The sequence below is a fragment of the Fundulus heteroclitus genome, unplaced genomic scaffold (assembly GCF_011125445.2).
Source record: "Fundulus heteroclitus isolate FHET01 unplaced genomic scaffold, MU-UCD_Fhet_4.1 scaffold_36, whole genome shotgun sequence".
Lineage (NCBI taxonomy): Eukaryota > Metazoa > Chordata > Actinopteri > Cyprinodontiformes > Fundulidae > Fundulus > Fundulus heteroclitus.
Window position 1 is genome coordinate 3431367 of NW_023396770.1, and position 23247 is coordinate 3454613.

The 23247-nt window shown below is 41.7% G+C and overlaps 1 protein-coding gene across 4 annotated transcripts in view; it reads right to left on the reverse strand.

The window, feature by feature from the left end:
- Nucleotides 1-23247, reverse strand: part of LOC105917454 (adhesion G-protein coupled receptor G6) — a 97817-nt gene that overhangs the window by 61184 nt on the left and 13386 nt on the right. For all 4 annotated transcript variants that reach the window (XM_036130427.1, XM_036130428.1, XM_036130430.1 and 1 more), the window contains exons 2-6: nucleotides 22596-22684; nucleotides 7030-7383; nucleotides 6494-6627; nucleotides 3923-4202; nucleotides 1559-1732 (exon numbers count right to left, since the gene is read on the reverse strand). In XM_036130427.1, coding sequence (XP_035986320.1) covers nucleotides 1559-1732; nucleotides 3923-4202; nucleotides 6494-6627; nucleotides 7030-7383; nucleotides 22596-22684 — 1031 coding nt within the window. The remainder of the gene's footprint in view (nucleotides 1-1558; nucleotides 1733-3922; nucleotides 4203-6493; nucleotides 6628-7029; nucleotides 7384-22595; nucleotides 22685-23247) is intronic.

The following is a 23247-nucleotide window of genomic DNA, read 5'->3' on the forward strand; positions in this document are numbered from 1 at the left end:
CCGGATGTTGCCATCTGTGTTCCACAAATACATAAAAAAATTTTTTTCAATAGGACATCAAAATTTCTCTAACAGAGCGACTCTTAATTTGAAGGTTACGTAGTTGCCGTGTTGGTGGGATCCCCCAGAAAAGGTGGGAATCACCAGAGATGTTCACAGGTAATTTTCTTCCAAGTCCAAGAAACTTAATCTCAAAGTAATTTAATACGAAGTTGAGTAGGAGAGACACTCAAGTGGTTGTTTTTTACTAAGCTCCAGCAAAAATGAACTGTTATGAGTCATTAACGTCCCACAATAATCTACCACCATCACTGGGTAATAATCAAGCTCTTCCTTTCACAATAAAACATCTTTATTACATGAGATCAACACTCTGATTAAAACTCCAGTCTCAGACCACAGGTCCAAATCCTCAGTCTTTAGGACACAAGTCAAAGTCCAGTCTGAACTCAAGTTGAAGTCTCAAACTAAAGCCACCATCTCTGGTAATTACCATAGCAACAACATTTCCTGTGACAGAGGAAGCTGTTACCTTAAACGATGGCTCTCCAGTGACTAAGCATTGATTTAGCTTCGTTTAAATGCAACACGACTCCTTACAGGGAATATATCAGGCTTTCTAATGATCAGGTTGGTCTTCAACCACGCCAAGCTGTCCCTCTAAGTGGCATTTGTTTTTCTTTTTATAGTCAACATGCATCACAGGGTCTATTTAAAAGTTTCATAAATCAGTAGTTTGACCACGCATTGGTAGTTCCCAGTAACCTGACACAAGCCAGCTGCATGTCGCTCCGCCTAGCTCCACTCACATACATCTGGGACCTCTCCATAGGAATTGCCTTTATTGAAGGCTGGGCCTTATCAAAAATCCTTGCATATGATTGGATAAGCCACTTGTCTGTCATCTTTATCGACGTGCTATTTCAACCACTCACACCGAAGCTAACCCGTGACGCTGATGAGAGCGACGCAGGAAAAAAAAACGTTTTTTTTTTATGTGTTTGCGGCTCTAGTGGCACGCGTTTTATTGACAGTGAGCTGACAGGAAGAGGGGGGAAGACAGGCGGCAAAGTGCCGCGGGTCGGAGTCGATCCCGGGCCGACCGCGTTGAGGACTAAAGGCCTCCTAACATGGTTCGCCCCGGAAAACAAAACTTGCCAAATCCGGTCTGGAGAAGGGCGAAAACATGGTTTCCACCAACAAAAGCCTTCAGAGGCGTTCTCTGATGTTCTTTTAATGAAACAATATTAGGTAGATTGGACAACACGGAAGAAATAGCAGCATCAATGCTAACGCTTGCTTCCTCGACGAGCCGCCATTGCTATCAAAACAGTCTCACGTCACGGTCGCTTCTCCACTACGTCACATCTATGAAACTCCAGCCCTGCGTCCTGATTGGCTGGACCATAAAATTGGTTGGAGAAATCACTTTCGATGGGCGGTGTCCCAGATGTATGTGAGTGGAGCTAGGCGGAGCAACATACGTCTGGCTTGTGTCAGGTTAAGTTCCCAGATGCCCACAAGCCAAAATGAGACACAGATGACCATGTTTACTCACTGCAGCTAAGCGTGTTGTCGGTCTGAGCGAGGGAGGATGAGATGGCCCAGTGGCTGTTGTCCCAGTCGACGATGTTCCCCACCATGTCGCAGGTCAATGTCTTGAGCTCCTGCATCGACATGGCATGATCCCACAGGCGGAAGTTGTACATGTTCCCTTTGAAACTGTACTGCCCTAAGCGTAAACATGTTTAACAGTTTAAACCACAAAACACAAGCGAACATCATATTTTCATTCAAAGGTTCAGGTTTAAATGAGCATCAGTAATTATAGATGTTTATTTTTTTAGCCCAAGAGAAAAAAAGTGATAATATTTCTGCTCTTGTTCAAAATGGGAAGAAACAGAGAACATGCCCCTTGAGTACGTGTGTTGTCTAAAGCGCCAGTCATTCCCAGGTCAAACAAGAATTAGAGCCGTTCAATTAGAGCCAATAAATTACCGGCTCAGCTCTTTTCACACTTAACCCAGCAACGACGGAGTGGATGTACCCAATATCACCTGCAGGGGGCAGTAATGCAAGGCATACAGCTCAAACGGATGGATCCAACCTCCAAAGAAGAGTTTCAGCCATAAATTATGTTTTTCAAACAGCTGATTAGCCTCAACAAACAATGGCTTCAGGGCTGTTGGTTCACACGGCAAGATTTTAAGATTGTCGGCCGATTTTCAAAACCTGAGGGACACCACTAGTAACGATTCAAAATTAGGGATATAGCAGGTTTGCTCGTACGGTGCAATGATGATAGTTTGTGGAGTAATTTTAACAGAAAAAATATTAGAAAGAGAATAGGTGTTGGTAAAAGAAGCGGAGACAGTGTGAACAAAACTCCACGTTAGCTGCTCTATGATGTGGAGGTGAGCTGTTTTATTTTTATTTTGTTTCCCTGACCACGCTTCCTGATTGGCTACAAGTCACGTTCAACCAGCTGCATGCTAGCTTGTCCTCGGGGAACACTCCACACGCTAGGGTATCAGGGCAAGACAATCAAACATGTGGAAAATCCCCGATTTAAGGTCGGAGCGGTCCCGATCACGCTTAACACACCATACACCGCAGCAATATCTCTTATAATTTTCTTAAACGCCATCCCGACAATCGGAGTGTGTCGGAAGGAGAAGATCGAGGCAAAAATCGGGGAGATTATCCTGACGTGTGAACCAGGCTTTACAGTGGTTACTAGCTTCATAAAAACTGCAGAAGAAATACAATGTCAGTAAATTTTTCATTCAGAAAAGCAGCTTGCAGACTCCCTGAACGCTGCCCCAGAGGGCTAAATACAATTACACTAAAATACACACACACACACACACACTGCCTCTACTGTGCTTTCTTCCCTTCCTCTGCTGCTTTCTGTTTTAGCTGTAGAGTCAGAAAGGTCAGATCAGAGAGCACAAACTGTAGCTTTATGGATAGAAACAATTAACCTTTAGAATCTTTAGTGATGAAGCTGTTCCAGTGAAACTTTATCATGAATAGAAACAATTATTAATAACAAAAGAAGTTATTCTAGTTGTAGCTTTAGAAAAGTTAGACAAAATTACTTTAAATCAGAATTCCCCAAGAATATACTTAAATTGTTTCTATTCATAATAAGAAATAAGCCAAGTCTTTCTGTATGTTTGTTAATGTATGAAAGAAGTCTAGTCAAGGATTTGCTAAGCTTATTCCTTTGTTTTTCGTATGTCTGTAATGTTTTCCTGTCCATTTACAGCCCTTTGAATCGTCTTGCTACTGAAAAGTGTTACATAAATAAACTTGCCTTGCCTTCCCAAAGCGAAAACTATGAATGTCTTACGTAATATTGCAAATGCATACCTTACCCAGGAATGTAACGGCTTTATTCACATTAGAGTGGTCCCGGTGAATTACCGGGTATGATACTTGGTCACTTGGTCTAGACCCGGTAAATTGCCGAGTCAGTTTTACCCTGGAAATCAGTTCTGGCTTTTTTCACACATAACCCCGACCCAGTAAGTTACCCTGGAGGGTGTGAGATCAATTAACTGTTGGTAAAAAGCTTTTTTTTTGTCAAAAAGCTGAAAAGAGGCAATCAGGGAAATCATACAGCAAGATACTGATCCAAATAGCCAATGATCTATAGATCTCATCTCACTGAAAACACATAAATGTAAAAATTTAAACCAATACACTTAATGTCAAACCATGAAACAAAACATTGGTTTCCTACCTACCTCCATGTCGGGAATTAAAAGGAATCAAACAAAGAATGAAAGCCGTTGCAGTCACTGGGAGTCATCAGTCATCTCCTATAATTTAACCAATGACTCACCCACACAGCAACTAATTAATAGAACTAGTCAAATTATAACTGTAAGGCATAACATCCATCACAGATCAATACCTCCTAAGTGGAAGTTTCCTCCAGCCGGTACAGTGTGGCCACTAGTAAGTGAGCAGGTCTTCCCCCAGTAGGTCCCGTTGAAGTAAACCGCTATGAGGGCGTCGGAGGACGTCCAGAGGATACAAAAGGACTTCATGGAGGAGGTAAAGTCATTAGCGGAGATGATTGACTTCACTGAGCAGGTCACGCCGTCAATAACCATCTCCATGCCCGTCTGATTGTAGCCAAAGCTCAGCGCCACGTCATTGTTGTTAGCGTAGTAGGTGAAGAGCCACTCATTCTGTTCAGCAAACAAAAATACTGGGAGTAAGTAGAAGGCAACACCAATAAGACAGTTTACAAGTATGCTGTTTATTGCATATATATTTTTTTGCCATCATATCAGCCTAATTTCATTTGGTATAAACCATTATTTAATTACAGGGGAGTGGTGGCCTAGTGGTTAGAGCACGCTTATGCTCTGAGATGGTTACATGTACCTGGTTCAATCCCCACAGACTACCCCTAAGCAAGACCCTTAGCCCCAGATTTCTACCCAGGCACTGTAAAAGCCTAAGGAATGGATTAAAATCAGACGACACATTTCAGCTATTTTATACTGTTACGATTCTTCCTCTCAATACTTCAGAGCTGTTCTATCACTGAGAACGCCATGAGAAAATTCTGTCAACATTCCCATTGCATGATGGTCCAAGCCCAGACCTTGGATTCTGAACAAAGTTAACCTGTAGGATTCTTTTCTGCAAAATAAAAACTTGAGAAAGGTTCCCTTAGGTAATCTCTTGCTCATGTAGTTCCATCACTTGCCAACGCATGATGGTTCCCATGGAAGGGCCATCTGAAGGATGACTTTGTCCTTCAAAGAATTTTGTCAGGGGTATCTCTGTGCCCAGGTTGGTATCAGTTGGCTCTCCAGCGCCTGTATAGCTACAGAAAATGTGCATGCTATTCTCAGCAGGAAGTTGACTTTGCTTCAAGTGCCTGTTTTGCCCTGCTGGGGATCCCCAGTCGCCCCCAATTTATGTTAGAGGTGCATTGGCATGAAGTTGAGTTGTGCCATCCAGAGGAAGGTGCCTGGCTTATGAACCTTAGGGTCTCATCTTTGCTTTATGCAGATAATGTGACTATGAAACCATGACTATAAACAAAGCAATTCATTGTCTGAAGTCCGGTGCGATGTCTGGCAACACCGGGTAAGTTATGTTGGTGCCATGTTCACAATCAATGGTAGTAACATGGTATGGATTGCTAGACAGTTTGGGGGCTCAGCATAAAAGGGCAGCACCGTTCTGGTCTGTTGTGGTGAAAGGAGACCCAAAAAGCAAAGTTCTTGATTTCATGGTCCATCTATAATTTAACCCTCAGCTCTGGTCACGGGATTTGGACATAAAGAACGACGTAATGGATAGGAATAGGAATGAGCTTCCTCCGTAGGGTGGCTGAGCTCAGCCTTAGATGCAGGGTGAAGAGCTCCGTCATCCGGTGTGAGCTGGAAGTGGAGCTTCTGTTTCTCAGCTTAGAATAAAGTCTTCTGATGTTCTTCATCTTATGGCCTCATGTCTGGAGGGCTGGCTTGGAAGAACCCCCAGAATGAGCTGAAGAGTGTCCATGAGGAGAGGCATGTCTAGGTCTGACTCCTACTGCCTGATCTCAGATACAAGGAGGATGAAGGATGGATGGATGGATGGATGGATAGATGGAAGGTTGGATGGATGGATGGATGGATGGATGGACGGTTGGATGGATGGATGGAATAATGGATGGATGGATGGACTGTTGGATGGAAGGATGTATGTATGGATGGATGGATGGACTGTTGGATGGATGGAAGAATGGATGGATGGATGGATGGACTGTTGGATAGATGGATGGATGGATGGATGGATGGACTGTTGGATGGATGGATGGATGGATGGACGGTTGGATGATGGATGGATGGATGGATGGTTGGATGGATGGATGGACGGTTGGATGGATGGATGGATGGATGGATGGATGGTTGGATGGAAGGATGTATGTATGGTTGGGTGGATGGATGGACGGTTGGATGGAAGGATGGATGGATGGATGGACGGTTGGATGGATGGATGGATGGATGGTTGGATGGAAGGATGTATGTATGGTTGGGTGGATGGATGGACAGTTGGATGGAAGGATGGATGGATGGATGGATGGACTGTTGGATGGATGGATGGATGGATGAAGGATGGATGGACTGTTGGATGGATGGATGGATGGATGAAGGATGGATGGATGGGTGGAAGGATGGATGGATGGATGGATGGATGGATGGATGGAAGGATGGATGGATGGATGGTTTTTGGAATGTGTTGCCGTCTAAAAACTTGTTCACGTTCAGGTCCAAAAACAAATCTAATTTAGAAAACTTGAGCAGATGTGTCTACCTCTCATTCCTTCTAAACATCACCCATCTGACGAGTAACCTGAACTATTCACTAATATTCTCCATTTTTAACTGGCATGGGATTTGGTTGATCTCCACTTCTACAGACTCCCACACAGTTGAAACCCTGAAATGTTGTAACCACAGGTAGAAACCATTTTCAGCACCTGATTGAAGGCCTCTCTCTCCACCTCAAAGCATATGGTCAGTGCATTGAGCGGCGGGATGGAGCTGGTGACCTTCGCGATTTGTCCGTTACCATTTGGGATTTTCACCTTCTGGTTCCTCAGGGCCACGGCAACTGTGGAGGAGAGATGGAGGAGTCACGGAAAGCAAGGAAAGATGGTAAAAACGGTATAATAGGCTGAACATAAAGAGAACAATCATTTTTGAGTTTACTCAAACGTGCATAAAGAAGGGATACAGAGGCAACAAAACCCCCAGATTTTTAAAAATTTTGTCCAAATTGAACAGAAACTTCAATAAAGCAAATCATGAACTGGTCGTCCCAGTTGATGTGGCTGAAACAAGCTGCCAAACTGAAGGAATACAAACCCCAGGTAGGGTGTTTCAAAGAAGTTTAGAAACCTATAGTGTTTTTTTTTTTAAGTTTCCACACCTTACAAAGCAATCCTAAAGCTCAGACTGAAATGTCTGGGACGTTTCCACCCGAATTAGTTTGCAAATCTAAGCCAGGACCTACCATGCTGGAAGCTAACCATGAACCCCTTCTTCCGTATGCTGAAGTCAGAGACGAAGGAAAGCTCCATCACGTTTCTCGTAGAGTTCAGAGTCAAACCACTGGCTGTCAGCCCACAAAACTTTGACTCTGTGCTGCCGGTGTTCACCACCACCCGGTCGTACATGCAGTTCTGCGCCTCCTCCAGTTCGAAGTCCAAGAAGGTGAGCTGAACGATGAAGCCGGCCGGCGCCTGCATGGTCCACTTACAGGTCAGACCGTTGCGGTATATCTCGGGGTAGCAGGGTGACGAGAACTTCCCCTGGGCCTCAGTCAGCACCACGTTACAATCTACGGAGCTGCAGCCCAGCACTGGAGCTGATGGTAGGATAAAGTCAGTGAGTCAAACCTTCAGGTACAACGGCCAATAAAACGAGGACAAGACAAAGGTAGAGGGACGGAGTCGAGATTAGAACAAGACGACAGGAGACGCAAACACCGACTTCAGTTAGGAAGAAGTTATCAGCAGTGGGTCAGGAGGAGGAAAGGCTTTCAAGAAGGACTTCAAATATCCATGCAACAAAAACCAGAGGTTCTGTCAAGAGCAGAGCAGGAAACTCCAGAGAGATTGGTCAGACCTTTTTTCAGTTATTAGGAGAAAACAGATCCACACTGGGAGACGCTGTTGAGTTAGAGAGAAGCTCAACGGCCCATAGAGCAATCAATCAATCAATCGAGAGAAGATTGATTGTGTCAGCCTTTCGTTTTTCAAGAACATACAGGATAGGGCGACAAGAGTAATCCAGAGTGATCAGGATATGATCTTCTAATTGCAGCAGAGCCAACCCTTCGTTAACAGACATGCAGGAGTGTCTCAGGCCAACAACGAGGAGGACTGGATAGTCTCTAGGAGTACGGAACATGTGAATGTAGATAGCTAAATCTAAACAAGGTCATGGACTAACGGCTAACTTGATTTACGAAGCTACCATTTTTATTTTCAGCTGGGATTTTGTGGTCCAAGCTGAAGCTACAAGTGGATAATATGTTGAGTTGTTGGGTGTTTTAACCCACACAATCCATTACACCGTTCCCCAGCAGACTACAAAAATGGCCAAACGGGGTGAAGAGGAGTGCTCAGCATTTAAAGAGACGGCACCAAAACGAGTTATCCTCAGACGCACCTCAGATCACGGGCAACAGAGGGAGTAAAATAACACAATATTCAGATCAAAGGATTGAAGTTTCACTTCATGTAGACCACAATTGAATCATTTAAATGTGAAAAGGAAGAACAGCAAAGTATGATATGTGTCCTTTTACAAGCACTCCCAGTCAAATAGATCAGATAAGTTTAGCTGGAGGGTTTCTGGGGTATAATAAAAAAATCTAACTCATCAATACAACCGTTGAATAAAGAAGAAAGTCAAGTCTGTTCCAATTTATACTAAACTCTACAAACAACACCCTAGATCAGCATGCCTGTGCAAACTTAGATCAGACGTTTTAAGAAAACCTTTCAAGTCTTTGTCGATTCTGAAGGCTCGCACTTGAGCGAGGTTCAGATTTACCAAGAATTAGAGTTTGTTAAATTTACCAGACATTCATTCATGTCTAAACTTGCATTCAAATGAATTAGAGGTGCACCAGTGGACATATTTTAACTAAAAGATAATCTGGTACAGCCCTTTCACTTCGATAAGCACATGTACCAAACAAACAGCTTTATTTTTACCCCTGAACTCGTGCAAATGTTGATGAACACCATGAAACGTTCTGCGGGACAGCTTTAAATAGCGACACCCATTAAGGTTGCTTCAGCAGCTACGGTAGAGAGAGCAATAAGTTGGGTCGTACCAAAACTTTAGTCAGTATTTTCCAACAAAAATCAGGTCGGTAGCTCGCTCTGCAATGATTAAACTGAATTATTTATCTGACTGACACTGGTGCAGGGGGAAAAAATCTAAAAAGTCTAAATCCAGGAGCCTGCAGCATTCAACCAGTCCAAAACGCTGCACAGCACATCAGACATGACAGCAGACAGGTACAGTCAGAGGCTTTATGCGCTGATATGGTGCGTTCAAGTACATCTCGTTCACCGGATTACCTAAATATCAGAATAACTACAAGGGCTGAACAATTAATCGCATTTTCAATATAATCACGATTTAAAAAAACGCAATTTCCAAATCGCAGAGTCTGCAATTTTTGGCTATGTAACAATTAGGGAATTAGCCACGTCCATTAGGTGTTGGTAAAATGTTTAAAGTGGGTTTGCTCCACATGGAAGGGAAGACAGTTGCAGCAGTGAGAAAATCTAATTTTATTACTTGTTTTAGAGTTTATATAAATCATACATAGTATTAAGTACAGGTCAATCAGTTTAATACATAGACTTGCTTGTTGGTTGGACTTTATGTTCAACAAGGATTGATGTCCAAATCAACTAAAAGCTGTTCTGTTGAATAATATTCTGATTAATAGAAACATTAAAAGTTCTTGTTTTAAATAGTTTTTGTTTACAAACATCTTTATTTAGAGGCCATTTTTGTTGCTTGTGGTTAATGCGGAGAAAAGTCAAAATTGCAATTTTGGTTGAAATATATTGTTGGCAGAACGCAATAATTTCTGCACTGAGTTTAGATGCTGCGGGTCTTTTAGCAACTAATCTGCACAACGAGGAAACAAACTGATTTGTTGTTTGTATATGTTTAAAAAGACATGATAAATTAAACTGGGAAAAAAAATCGTATTAAATTGCAATTTTAAGAAAAAAAAAATCGCATTTAGATTATTTTCCAAAATCGTTCAGCCCTAATAACTACAAACCGATTTAACCCTTTGGATTCTCCAGTGTCCGTTATTGTTGTATAATCCGTCCATCCACCCATCCACCATCCATCCATCCATCCATCCACCATCCATCCATCCATCCACCATCCATCCACCCATCCACCCATCCACCATCCATCCATCCACTCATCCATCCATCCATCCATCCATCCATCCATCCATCCACTATTTACAATTTAACCATATACCCAGTCAGCTCTATTCTGGCCACTTTTTATTTGTTTCTCTTGACTGAATCAAACCAAAGTTGCATCAAATCCCTGATTTTTGTATAAAGTTACATCCCTGAAATAAATAACAACTTAGCTTTGGTGGTTAATCGTGATCCTAATCATCGTTCTCGGATGTTCAGCGCTCTCAGACCGTGGGAGTCTAGAAACCAAGCCCAGCCCACCAATGGCTGGTTTCCCAAGAACACTAATGAAAAACATGTTGGCCTTTATGGTTTTCTGAAAATGCTGGAAAAAAAGGGAGGGATCCCCCAACATGAAAATAAAAAAATAGAGAGAGAAAAATGGAAAATGGAAAGAATGGTTTGCCTTCCTCATGCAGAGCAACAATGGGCCCTGTTCATGTGAGGCCCGGCCGCGCTGCAGCCAAACCACAGCCAACGCAGTGGAAACGTCAGAAACAGCCCCGTGTGTGGGTCAGCGCGCACAATCTCTTTCTCTGCACGTCTGAACGAACAACCGGTACAAAACGATCCGTCTGGGTCCACGTTCTCAGGACCGAGGGGTGTTGGGGGTCCCCCGGTCAGTCAGGGTCCGTCAAAGGTTCGTGCTCATCAGGTTTTACCGTCACGGTCTGTTGGGATTCAGGTTAGGGGAGATCAGAGCGGACATGCCGGTCGGGTAAATAAACACGAGACGCCTGCAGGTTATAAAACGGTACAAACTCAGCGTCACAGAGAACTGCATCAGGTGAATCATCCAAACATCAAACCAACCACAGCCAAGAACTAACACGCACAATTTACAACGGAAACACTTAAAGTCATAAAGAAAACAAAATATTGCTCAGATCTGAACACTGAAACAAAGACAGAAAACAAAACCTGAATTTAAGAACCGCACGACCGAGCCAGAAGATTTCCTGATGTCTTAAAACACTCAGGGTCTCTACATCTCCAGAAATTAGATCTTGAAAACTTTACGTAGGTAATGATTCCGTGTTTCCAAGAGTTTCTGTTCATCTATTTGGTTATTAAATGCTTTTTACACCGGTGGGTCGCTGCAGGCTGCTCAAGCGAGAGCCGGCAGAACCGACAAAGACTCCTGGACAGGGGTGGAAACCTTTCTAGAAAAACTGAGCGGAGGTCCGCTTCCTTCTGATTTAAGCCTGTTTGAGGCAAGTAAATGCACTTTTCAGTGCTAAGAAGTTATTCGAACATGCTGATGTGGTGGGAGTGCAGCTTTCATTTATGGCAGCACACACGGTGGGACCTCCTGTTTCAGCGTACCGCTGTCTGACGTTGAGACATGAAGACTTTTACGTTTAGATGGAAGAGGAAAAACATCAGGCTCCATTACAGTATAAACTCCTGCATGTCCTTCTTCCCGTCTGTCTCAGGTCTATCCGTCTCTCACGGAGGATTCGCCCAGACTGGACTCTAAAAAGCTGCTTCTCATGTCTCCACCTGGACAACTCTCCCCTGCAGTCTGGCTGCCAACGGGTTCACACCAGGAGAAGGGCTTCCATTCCTCGCACAGAACACATTTTCAGGACCGGCTTATGTCCTTCTGGTTAAAGATTAGGTTCATTTCATCCGTGCATGTGTGAAAACGCAGCGACATGACCTCTGAATCAGAGCTCAGATCTTTTAAATCCTCCTCTGCTCTTCCGGCTCGGTTGTTCTGAGCGCCGATGACATTTCTTCCTTCCACAGCTGATAAAACCCGACGGACAGCTGAGTGAGGGCCAATCAGGGCGCCGTTCCTGCTCAGAGGAAGTTCACCCATGCAAACGCGTCGGCTGATAAGCAAATGCTGGAATTAAGGAGAGAGCTGGTTTTCCCCGATGAAGAAATCTCCAACGGAGAAATGTAACAGCGTCCCTCATCGCTGCTGCACACACAGCGGTGTGAGGCAACCAGCTCAAGAGGCAAAGCACCGTACAGGATTTTAACATCATTTTGGGAATAAAAACCTTCTTTTAAATAACATAATGCTATAAGGTTTAAATAACAGATACATAAATAGCAGAAATTGAGGAACATAAGCCGTGTTTTAAAGGATTATTGTAGAAGGATCTAGTCCAGGTTTGAAACACGAGATTAAAACACGTCAGCCCTCCTGAATGTGAGGCTTTCACCATCAGTCCTCCTCTCTGGGAGGACAGGAAGTTAGCACAACTGAAAATAAGCATTGACCTTATGCTTCATAACCTGCAGGACGTGCTTCTGACTTCAGAGAAGAACCTCATTAGGGTTTCCTGATTTAATCATGGAGGTGTCCTTTTGTTCAGAATAACGGCCGTTTTAATCCTTATGTGCTAAGGAATCGTCTCCAGCATTCAGATCTCAGATATGTCTGTTTTTTGTGGCTCTTAATTGATCATCTACCCCCAGAATCTATAATCACGTTTGATCCAAAAAAAAAAAGGTTAAAAAATAAAACAACTGGACAGAACCAATGGCTGAGTACAATTTATACAAGTATGTATTCAAAATAAGCTGTAAATATAATGTTTTATTGTCTACAGCTGAAGTAGGAAACTGAAACTTTATATTTCTAACACAGGTCAATCCAAAACAAGGTTTACAAAATTAAACAACTGGACTTTTATTATAAAGCTGAAGACGTTTCTCTTCCCATCCAGGAAGTTTTCTCAGTTCAAAATGTCTGCAGTGGTGAGGAGTTCCAGCTTTATGGACCTGCTGGACTCATTAGAGCTTAGATTCACCTGTACATTCACCTGGAACCGGTCGCCCCAACAATGGAGAGTCGTTAGGCTCGTTAGGCTCCTCGTTAGCCGGCTCACAGGTTAAATGTTGTGATCACATGCATGGAGGTGAGATTCCTCAGGAACATATAATCACGTCGCCTCATAATAGCCACTTTTGCATCAAGAGTCCAGGGATTTAAATACCTGGGATTTTATTTACCTGGGTATAAGGAATCCCAGGTAATCTGTCTGCTTTCTGTTTCCACTGTTCTGAAGGGCTGCAGAAAATGTATTTAAAATCAGATTAATTACATATGGGGAAACTACAAAGAAAAATGCACTACGCCTCCAGTCCAGCAGGTGGCGGTAATCAGAAACTAAAGACAGAACAGGCCAAGACTAACAGAGAAGCTCCGTTTGCCACCATTTGACCTCTTCCTTTGATTCTCGATCACAAAAAGTACCTCAAATATATTTATCTGATGTAAAGCAGAAAATGACGTGCAGGTCCTACATATGGTGGAGAAGCCAGAACAGAGCAAGAAAAGCTCCAGCAGTCACCATTCCTCAGCACATAACCACACCCCTAAAATATCTGAAAGTCCCAGCCACAGACCAGGACCTTTTTTCTGGGAATGTGGACACAGGAAATGTCTGAAAGTCCCTGTAATAAAAAATACTGTCTTGTCGATGGTGCTATTACCCCTGCTACTTGCCTTTTTCTACAACTTAACCAGTTTCATGTTTTGATTCAACACTCTTAGTAACCAGCTTCTTTAGCAAAGTCCGTTATGCTCCTCGTTAAAGATACGAAGCAACATGATCTCTGAATCAGAACAACTCCAGCCTGGGTCTCGCCTCTCTTCTTCAGGATTTTGGGAACTTGATTTGCAAATAAAATGCAACATTTACGTTGTTACGCTGATGTTATCTCTGGTTCAGAACGAGGGGCTAAAAACACAAGGAATGCAACCGTTTTCTCTGTTTTCCCTCCACTTAACTTTCCATTAATACGTTTGTATTGGTCTGTTATAAGTTTGATGTAAAGTTCAACATTTAAGATTTTCCTTGATTGTGAGCCATAATTTTAAAAAGGGACAAATACAAATGTTTTAAAGAGATTTGTATTTATTTATTTACAAAGGGACGGGATAACAGCCAGCGCTAATTTCCATCTGTAGTCCCTCGACACTGTGCTTGTGATTAATCTACGTTTCTCTTTCTGAACTGCTGTAAACCAACTCGCTGTAAAGACATGATCCGGTTCTTTTTGCGCTGCTCCTTTTTCCTGATTCTCTTCAACAAACCTAAGCTGAGCGAACGCAGCTTTCAGTAACAACATGTGAGTGCGATGACTGCAGGATTAGTGTTGAATCCTAATTTACATTTAGATGTGCGGCTGTTTTTGGCCGCTCGCTCCGTGTTCCCAATAATAAGTGAATAATTTAATTAATTGGTTTGAATTGTCAAGCTTTGCTGGATGCTGTCAGTCTTTCTCTGCTGATGACTGTAAATCACTGCGTGTGTGATGTAACTGGATTATAATTAAAATAATAGACTGTAAATAGAACGGGGTCATTTACAGAAGACGGGTCAAAGCCTCAAATTACCAGATTGGATAGGTACGATTATTGGGTTATTCATGCTCAAAGAGCTGTGCTCTGGGTCAGAGCAAATCAGGCAAATAATGAATGACAATCAGAGCTAAACGAAGATGATTTAGACGCATGAAAAGAAAAGAGGTCAAGGAAAGAAATCTGTGGATTCAGCTTTGTTTAGCTGTTCGGGTTTTGAAACCTACTTTTGTTATAATCTAGCCTGTGACAGAGCTGCACTCTTATTTTTAAGTGCACAAGCGACCTTTATTTTAAAACGTCAGTGTTTACTCGTCTTTGCTTTTGTTTTTTAAAACTAAAACCTTAATTTAAAAAGTTCCTACCAGAGATGATTGTTTAGATACTGTTTAATATCTATAAAGGCAGCTATGATGGGATTATATCCTGTTAAAGAAGCTACTGAGGGACACGAGTGTCAGGAAATGCTGTGATTCCCTCTTTTTTATTTTTAGGGCACAGGTGAATTCTGCAGAAGCTTCTCTTTGCATTTGACAAACAAACCAAAACTTAAAGCTTAAATCAAACTGTCAGAAAACATTAAAGGTAAGGCATGTATATTTATAAAGTACTTATAACAAGATGGTTCAAATTGCAGCACTTGAACAAAATAAAAAGAAACTATTGCAGCGTAAAGAAAAACATTAGACAAAGGGAAAACATTACAGGAGAAAGCACATTGCAATGGGAAAGGCATAGCTGTTGATTTTTCCTGAAATGTAAGTCCCTTTTTTAATAACTCTGCATGTGGAAGACCGTCTTAACCGCTCTTCTGCTCCTCAGAGGGATCACACGAAAATCCCAAATCCACTTTGGTCTCATTTCTTTTTACTGAGTCCTTTCTTTTTTTCTCATAAACTTGTAGGCGGTTCGCTTCTTACAACTCTCAGCCATGTTCAAAGTGTACGATGAGAGCAATGGAGCTACAATGAACGGCTAACATCGAAGCTAACCGCTAAGCTAACTGGATAAATAAACACTAGAGGTGCGCAGCCAGCAGAAACTATGTGGGACAACTAATATTTAAGAGGATTCCCCCAGATCATGAGGGACAGAGGGGGCGATGGGCAGGATGAGACATGAAGGCATCTGATTGGTTCTTTCTATTCGGACTGAATGACAGGGATTGGTAGGTTTTTAAAGGCCGCCGCTCTCACAGATATCTAATTTTTAACCTCCTATTTCTTAATACATGATGTATTGACTCCTGTCAGAATGGAAGGACCATTTCATCCAGGATAACAAAAACAGTTTCTGAACAGAATCACCAACTGTAGCTTTAAGTCTGATTAAAAAAACGTACACCTTGAGTGGCATAACTTAAGGATAATATATCAGTTTTCAGTGTTTTATTTAGGAGCTGTGAGAAGTTAAAGAGTCAAATTCAGAGATGCCTTATATATGATGGCAGTGAATAAAAAGCTGGCTGGGCTCTTTCTGCGCTCTGGCCTTATTGAACAGAAAACTTTAAGTCAATTAGAAGTGAGAGACTCGGTGGACGAACGTAGACGAAAACACAAACATCCTCATATATCACCTGTATAGGTGGAGAGGAAACTGTAGTGTGTTTTATTTATTTTTTTATCAATAAATATGAAAATGATTGAAAAGTTTATTTTTTTCAGTAACTCAATTCACTGAGGGAAACACATTATATCGATTCACACAGACTGCTGATGTTTTAATGCCTTTATTTATGGTAATTTAGATTTATTTTCCACCTCCAGCTGATAAAAACGCAGCATTTAAGATTAGAATATTATATCAGACCAATAAAAATGCAAGATTTTTCATGCATAAATGGGGACTTAAGGAAAAGTATGTTTAATACCAGTGTGAAGTTGTTGTTTTTCTTTTCAAAAGATACTTTTAATGTGAGAAACAAGACTCTTAGAAATGCAAATTTCTAAGAGGCATTAGCGAATCATAACTTGGGAGCTGCAACGTAAAAAAAAAAGAAGCTTCAGCTGCGTCCTTGGTAGGGATGGCCGTTATTAACTTTATATTTTATCTCCATATATTGTGATACTATTGTGATAACAATACAAGATTATTATGAGCCTCTTGCAGTATTTTTAGGAAACTTAGTGGTTGTGACTTCATTATAGCCTTAAAAAACACATTTAATAATGTAACATATATTAAAACAAAATTCAAAATATGTTTCATCAGGACACAAGTTGCATAAAGAAAACTGCACACAGTAACAACATTTAATTATATTTTGGAATATATTAGCATTTATTGTTGCTCTGAGGAAACCAACAGTGGAGAAAATGGCCAAAAATAACAATCCTGACTGTATCCTAACTGTAATTTACCGTTGTCAAGATAAACCCAAATTCTTATTATGAGAACAGTAAAACAATACGATACAGCTTTAGGTGCTTTACCAAAGACTTAAAAACCAATAAGAGTTTTAAAATAAAGGGACCAGCAACCATGCAGAGAGGATGGAGCTGCAGTTTCATGTTCTCTCTCAGAATTCCCTTATTTACTTCAGAACCAGCAACGTTCAGAAGACTAACTACTGAAAATCAATTATTTAAAATTCAAAAGCTCAAACGCCATCCATACTGTTAATTTCTCCAAACGGGGAAAACACTTAAAACCAAAGCCAGTGAATAATGTGGAAGCGAGCGCATCTGAAGTGCTCTCAGACACTAATCCTGCAGCCTCCACCAACCTGCCCTTCTCTGCTTTCACCCCTCCGTCCTTTCAAGCCTTTCTCCCACATTCCTTCACTCCAGCAGCATTCCTCCCTCCTCCTTTCATTCCTCACTCTTCCCGACTTTGTTCTCTCTTCATCCGTTCCTACTCAACCGGCAGAGGAGAACAGAAATCAATCCCAAGTTTTAACAGAATCTAAAAGACTGAAAATCGCTGCCAGTTCAACTCCATCTGGAGGTCGGGATTCGAACCCAGGACCTTATTGCTGCAAGGCACCAACTTTCTGTGTTGTTTCCTCCGGTCGGCTCGCTTTAACTTGAAGCAGGAGAAAAAGAAACTGCTGGGAATCCCCAAAACTGGAATAAACAACCGTATTATTGCACCTGAACACAACACGACGGCGTTTAATTGAGCTGGGATCAGCTCTGACTCACGGCCCCAGGTGCTTCGTCCCCTCCCTCTCCTCATCCTCGTCTTTCAGTAGGTGGGAGGAAGAGGAGGGGAGCAAGCAGAAACGTCCCGCTGAAACGTTGAAGGCATCACGGTTCGCCGAATATTAAAAACATAACGATTTATTCAATGAGTTTTGGCTTTATAGAACATAACAACGACGTATATAAAAGCAGATTTTTAGCTTCGGTAGAGAGAAAAATATCAAATGAATTTAGTTCCTTTCAGTTTATTTGTACAGCACCACTTAACAACTTACTTTAAAGGACCGCATTCATGTCCATTTTAGTAGTATTTTCGTTTAATATAAATCTGTTCATGTTTAATTTATGATCTAATCACAGAGACGCATGGGACAGATCCAAAGCAAAGAGGGAAATCAGCACCGGTGTTGTGGACAGCAGAGGTTTTCCCATCCATCCGTAAAGCTCGTGTCTAAAATAATCTGAGAAACATTCATATTCTGACCTAAAATGTCCGATGCGTCAGATGTTTGAGGACTAAACGAGTAAAACTGCAGATCCCGTCCTCTGCCCCCTGGTTCCAGCTCAGGCTGTGATGCAACAGAGCTGGCAGCGCCGGGACGTTTGTTAAAATCAAAGTTTCAGATGTGGTTCTGTTCCTTTAAAACGGGGGAACAGTTGGAGTTCAGAGGAGCGCTGTTCCTCATCCCTCAGATATTTACAGCTTCCTGTCCCTCCGCTGTCCAAACCTCCCTCTGCTGTGTACTGGCGGCCGGCGGCGGCGGCAGCGGGGCCCGCATGTGTTCTGTGGCTCGGCTCTGCTGGGAACTTTACGAGGCCGCGTGAAGCGCCCGGGCCTGGCCCGAGGCGGCTGCCTGCGCTCTGGTTCTGGAAAACCCATTAAACGCAGCGTGGTTCTGGCCCGTCGGCTCGCACAGCTCCTCGGTTCTCAGCGAGAGGTTTCAGTTTCCCGCCTAATGAGTGGGAATCTGGCACAAACACGGAGAATACCGAGAACCTGGACTGAGATGCAGATTTCCTCCGACAAGGCGGACGTTTTGGGAAGGAAGGAGGAATCACAACAGAAAAACATAAAGAAAAGCAAAGTTCCCACTCAGAATGTGATTAATTTCCTTCAATCTTGATGCTACTAGCATTAAAACTAGCAGGGGCGGTCCTAGACAGGGGCAAACGGGGGCCAGGGCCCCTGTACTAAAGTCATAACATTAAATACACTTCTTATTCTTATTATCAGTTTGACCAATTTTGTTTTTTACCGTTATAGTTTTACACTAACAAGGGTTTAAAAATTAGTTTAGCTTCAGCTGCATTGAGCTGGGATCACAGTTTTTATGTTAGATCAGGGGTCTGAAATCCGCAGTAGCTCACTTAACATCATTAAACAATTAAATATTGCTTTGTTTTATCATTTTATTCTTTTGTTCTGTGCCCCTGTGAAAAAACGCCGGCCCCACATCGACCCCTCAGGGAAATTTGGCCTAAATTTGCTGCTAGCACTACGTGTAGCTGTAGTTTATTCTAAATCTGCTCCGGTGTATCAGGATAAAAACGTATTATAACATTATTGCAGCTGAAATGATCAACATCACGCTGACAGCAGCATCCCTCAGCCTAAGAGCCCGGATGGCGTCGTATTTTTCACTCCATCAGAATCTTAGACGGTTCCAGATCGGGAGTTTGGGCTGAAACCAGCTTCACATTTTATCCCCGCGTCTAGTTTTCTGCTTTATCTCCAAAATGTCTGCATCCAAAATGTTTAAAATCAGCATCATGGGAGTTCTGTGTATTATAAAACAAACATAAATGAATAATATTGATACTGAAGCACTTTAAAAACCATTTAACCAGCAATTAAATGTTATTTTATAGCATAAATAGTAACAAAAGTGGGTTTATTGATCCTTGAACAGGATTTAACAGCCGTTAACTTAAAGTTTGTGTTTCATTACTGGAATCATGTGACATTATTAGGGCTGGACAATTAATTGCATTTGCAATATAATCATAATTTAATAAATGCAATTTCCAAATCACAAAGGTTTGTAGTTTTTGGCTACGTAACAATTAATAGATCAGACGTCTTTTAGGTGTCTGTAAAATGTTTAAAGTGGGTTTGCTCCACATGGAAGGGAAGAGAGCTGCAGCAGTGAGATAATCTAGTTTTATTTTTTGTTTTAGAGTTTATATAATCATAGTTTTTATTAGTAACTTTCAGGAATCTCACCGCAGCATTAAGTTCTGGTTAAACTGTTTAATACATAGACTTGCTTGTTCATTTCACTTTATGTTCAACAAGGATTTATGTCCAACTCAACAAGTTATTGTCTTTAATTAGAATATTCTGATCAATAAAAACAGTTAGATTTCTTATTTTAAATAGTCCTGGTTTACAAACATCTTTATCTACAGGACATGTCTGTTGCTTGTGGTTAAAACAGAGAAAAGTCAAAATTAAGTCACAATTATGGTTGAAATATATCACAATTTAGATTTTTGGCTAAATCGATCAGCCCAGAAATTGATTTTTTCTTGAAAAGGTTGTCAGAACCTTTCAGAATATAATAATGGCAATTTTTCACACACCACTACCTGAGATCCAGTTAAGACATGACACAATAAGGCGGGAGGAAAAGGAATCATTAATAATATGAAGTTTATGGAGTAGCCAAGTAAAAATGCTCAGAATCAACCAGATCATGTTTTTCTGAGCAGCTGATGAGGGTCTGCCGTTTATTTTAGCAGAATGTGGAAATAACCTGCAGCCAGAATCACAACTTCCTACACAACGCTCAGCAAATCACCCAGAATCACGACTGAAAAGATCCATTTCTGGCAACAAGTGCAGCAAATGAATCAAAGCGCAGAAAGCGTGCCTCCAGTGTTTGAATGCTGCAGATGGTTTTAAAACAAAAGCTCTGCGATGTGATGGAGTGTCAGCCAGACGGAGGACGGATCCATCGGCAGGTTTCATGAACCAGAACTGAAAAGTGGCTTTTGTTAATGGAGCCGTGAGGAAAAAAAAAAGGAGGCATGCAGGAGCTGGAAAACACGGGGAAACAACGGCGTGGGATGAGACGAGCAGATGGAAGCAGATGAATGAAACACGGAAGATCCCTGCTGTCAGAAGAAACGCTGCATCTCTGAGGAAGGATTTGGTTCTTCCTCAAGTCAGCAATGCAACATTTGTTCCCACAGCAGAAAAAAAACAAAACAAAAAACAGAAATGAGGCGAATAACAAGTCATAAAAACAACAGCATGGTGAAATATGCAGCGGCTTTCTGGAGCACATTAAAAGCATCGTCAGAATCTGGTTAGATGGACCCTGCCCGCTTTAACGCCACCCTAATTCTCATTTAAAACCAGAAATGTGATGATTTATTTCATCGATGTCTGGAAATGATGAAAATATTTGATGTGAAAGTGTTTTAGACACATAAATCTGTCAGAATGTGAACGGAGCTCACTGTATTATGGATCGCTGCGTCTTACATTAAAAAATGTCAGAATAACGGGAGAGAAAACCTTCAGTTTTCATCCATCTCCTCTGATTTTGTTCCCTAAATCGTCTGGCTGGAGACAAACTTCCACAAGTTTCTCCCAGTACTCTCCAGAGGTGAATCGGGTCGGGTTTGCCGGCTCGCCTCGCTCCACTCAGATCTTTCTATCAACTCAGACCCATTTAAAGCAAAGCTGCAACCCCCTGGCTGATGTCTACCTCCTGGTTAGAGGAGCAACATCTCTGATCGTCACGCACTGCAAAAACTAAATTAAAAGTAAGTCGAATTTTCTTAAACTGAGTGTATTTGTTCTTGATTTGAGCACGCAAATAAGATATTTTGCCAATGGAATACAATTTTTGCACTTAAAATAGGAACAACTCATCTCCATCATCTTCATTTCAAGTGCAGGATGTCTAATTATCTTATTTTACGGATCAAAATACTCATTCCATTGGCAGATCATCTTATTTACCTGCTCAAATCAAGGACAAATGCACTAAGTTCAAGAAAATGTGATTTATTTTTAGCTCTGTTTTTGCAGTGCGGACCACAGAATCTCCCCAAAACTGAAGCTTTCTGACCTTAAGTGTCCCTAAAAACACTGGAATCTTGAATTTTCTATGTTGCTTTTAGAGTTGGGGCTTTTTCTCTTTCAGTCCATGTCGTCTTGTTTCCCCCTGGAGGAGGACTTTCCATCCTCTCACCATCTTTAGCTCCACAGTTTTACACCGCCTCCCTCCTGAACTGTGGGAGAAGTGGCTGCAGAGCAGAATCACCTTTATCAGCCAATCAAATGTAAGGTTTGTTCATTAAGTTCTGCTCATTCTCCTACATTCACATAAGATAATTAATGTATCATCAGCATATATGATGACGTTTGTCTCCATTTTGTTTTGAATTCAGTCTAACAGAAATCTTTTAGCCCCATAAAACTGTGGTATCTGTGCTGGCCTGGGTCCAGTTAGTTTTATCCACCTGGTCCTCGACTTTGCTCTAAAATATTAATAAAATCCTATATTAGAATAATTCAGCGTCGTCTAATTCGGCTTGGAGCAAAGATTTGTTTTCCAGTTGGCACAGAGTTGCTCTCACAGGAAATCTGAATGAACGCTGATTAATTTCTGGCCTTGTTTGGTCACTCGTAGCCCTGTGCATCCGCAGGGTGGTAATTACCGAGCGAGGCGAGTCTTTCTGCACGTTGTGCTTGTTTTTCTCTCCGAAGAGACCCAACCCTTGGTGTTGCGCAACAGCTGGCCTCGGCACGCCCTGCATGCAGGGAGAGTTTGGCACATCTGACAGATTTAATGTCAACATGACAGAGAGGAAAACTAATGCTTTTAAATCCACGGTTAAACGTTGACCTGATTTATGATGAAGGCTGACCTTACCGTCACTTTTTAGTGAACGTTAGAGCCAGAAAAGCATAAATTTTCCTTTGCTTGCTCCACATAAACTCAGCTTTCAGCAAAAGTATAGAAATGACGTTTAGAAACATCGACTCTTTTCTTCAGGTCAATAACCGTGAGAGCAACGTCACTTTCTTTTCTGTGGTCAGATCATTTGGACCGGCACTTTCTGAATAAACAAGAGAAAAAAAACAAAAATAAACAGAGTAAACGTGAGAGTTGGGTCCTACCGGTCCCGTCCAGAAACATCCACAGCAGAACGAAGAGGACGAAATGCCGGAGCCTCCACCTTCCACCTCCTTGGAGAGGCAAGAACCCCCTGAGGAAGCAAGAACATCGTCAGTCCAGTTTCTACAGGAACCTTTCATCAAACCTCAACGTTTCTATCAGAAAATCTTTGGTTTTAATTTTAAAAGATGACAAAAGGGGCAATTTCAGGGTATTCAATGACTAAATATCAACAGTTCTCTGGAGGCCTGCATGGACGCAGGTCCTGCACTGCAAAAACGAAACTAAAAATAAATTTAATTTTCTTGAAATGAGTGTATTTGTCCTTGGTTTGATCACGTAAAGAACATGGTTTGCCAGTGGAATGAGATTTTTGCACCTAAAATAGGAACAAGTCATCTCTAGTATCTTATTTCAGGTGCAATATATCTAATTATCTTATTTTAGGGGTCTAAATACTCATTCCATTGGCAGACAATCTTATTTACCTGCTCAAATCAAGGACAAATGCACTCATTTCAAGAAAATTCGACTTATTTTTTAGTTCTGTTTTTGCAGTGTGGAGAGACTTTTCTTCCTGATTTCAATGAAATATTTTAGAAAGAGCAGAAATCTGAACGTCTAACTTTTAATGCTTGAGGTCAAACTGCTGAA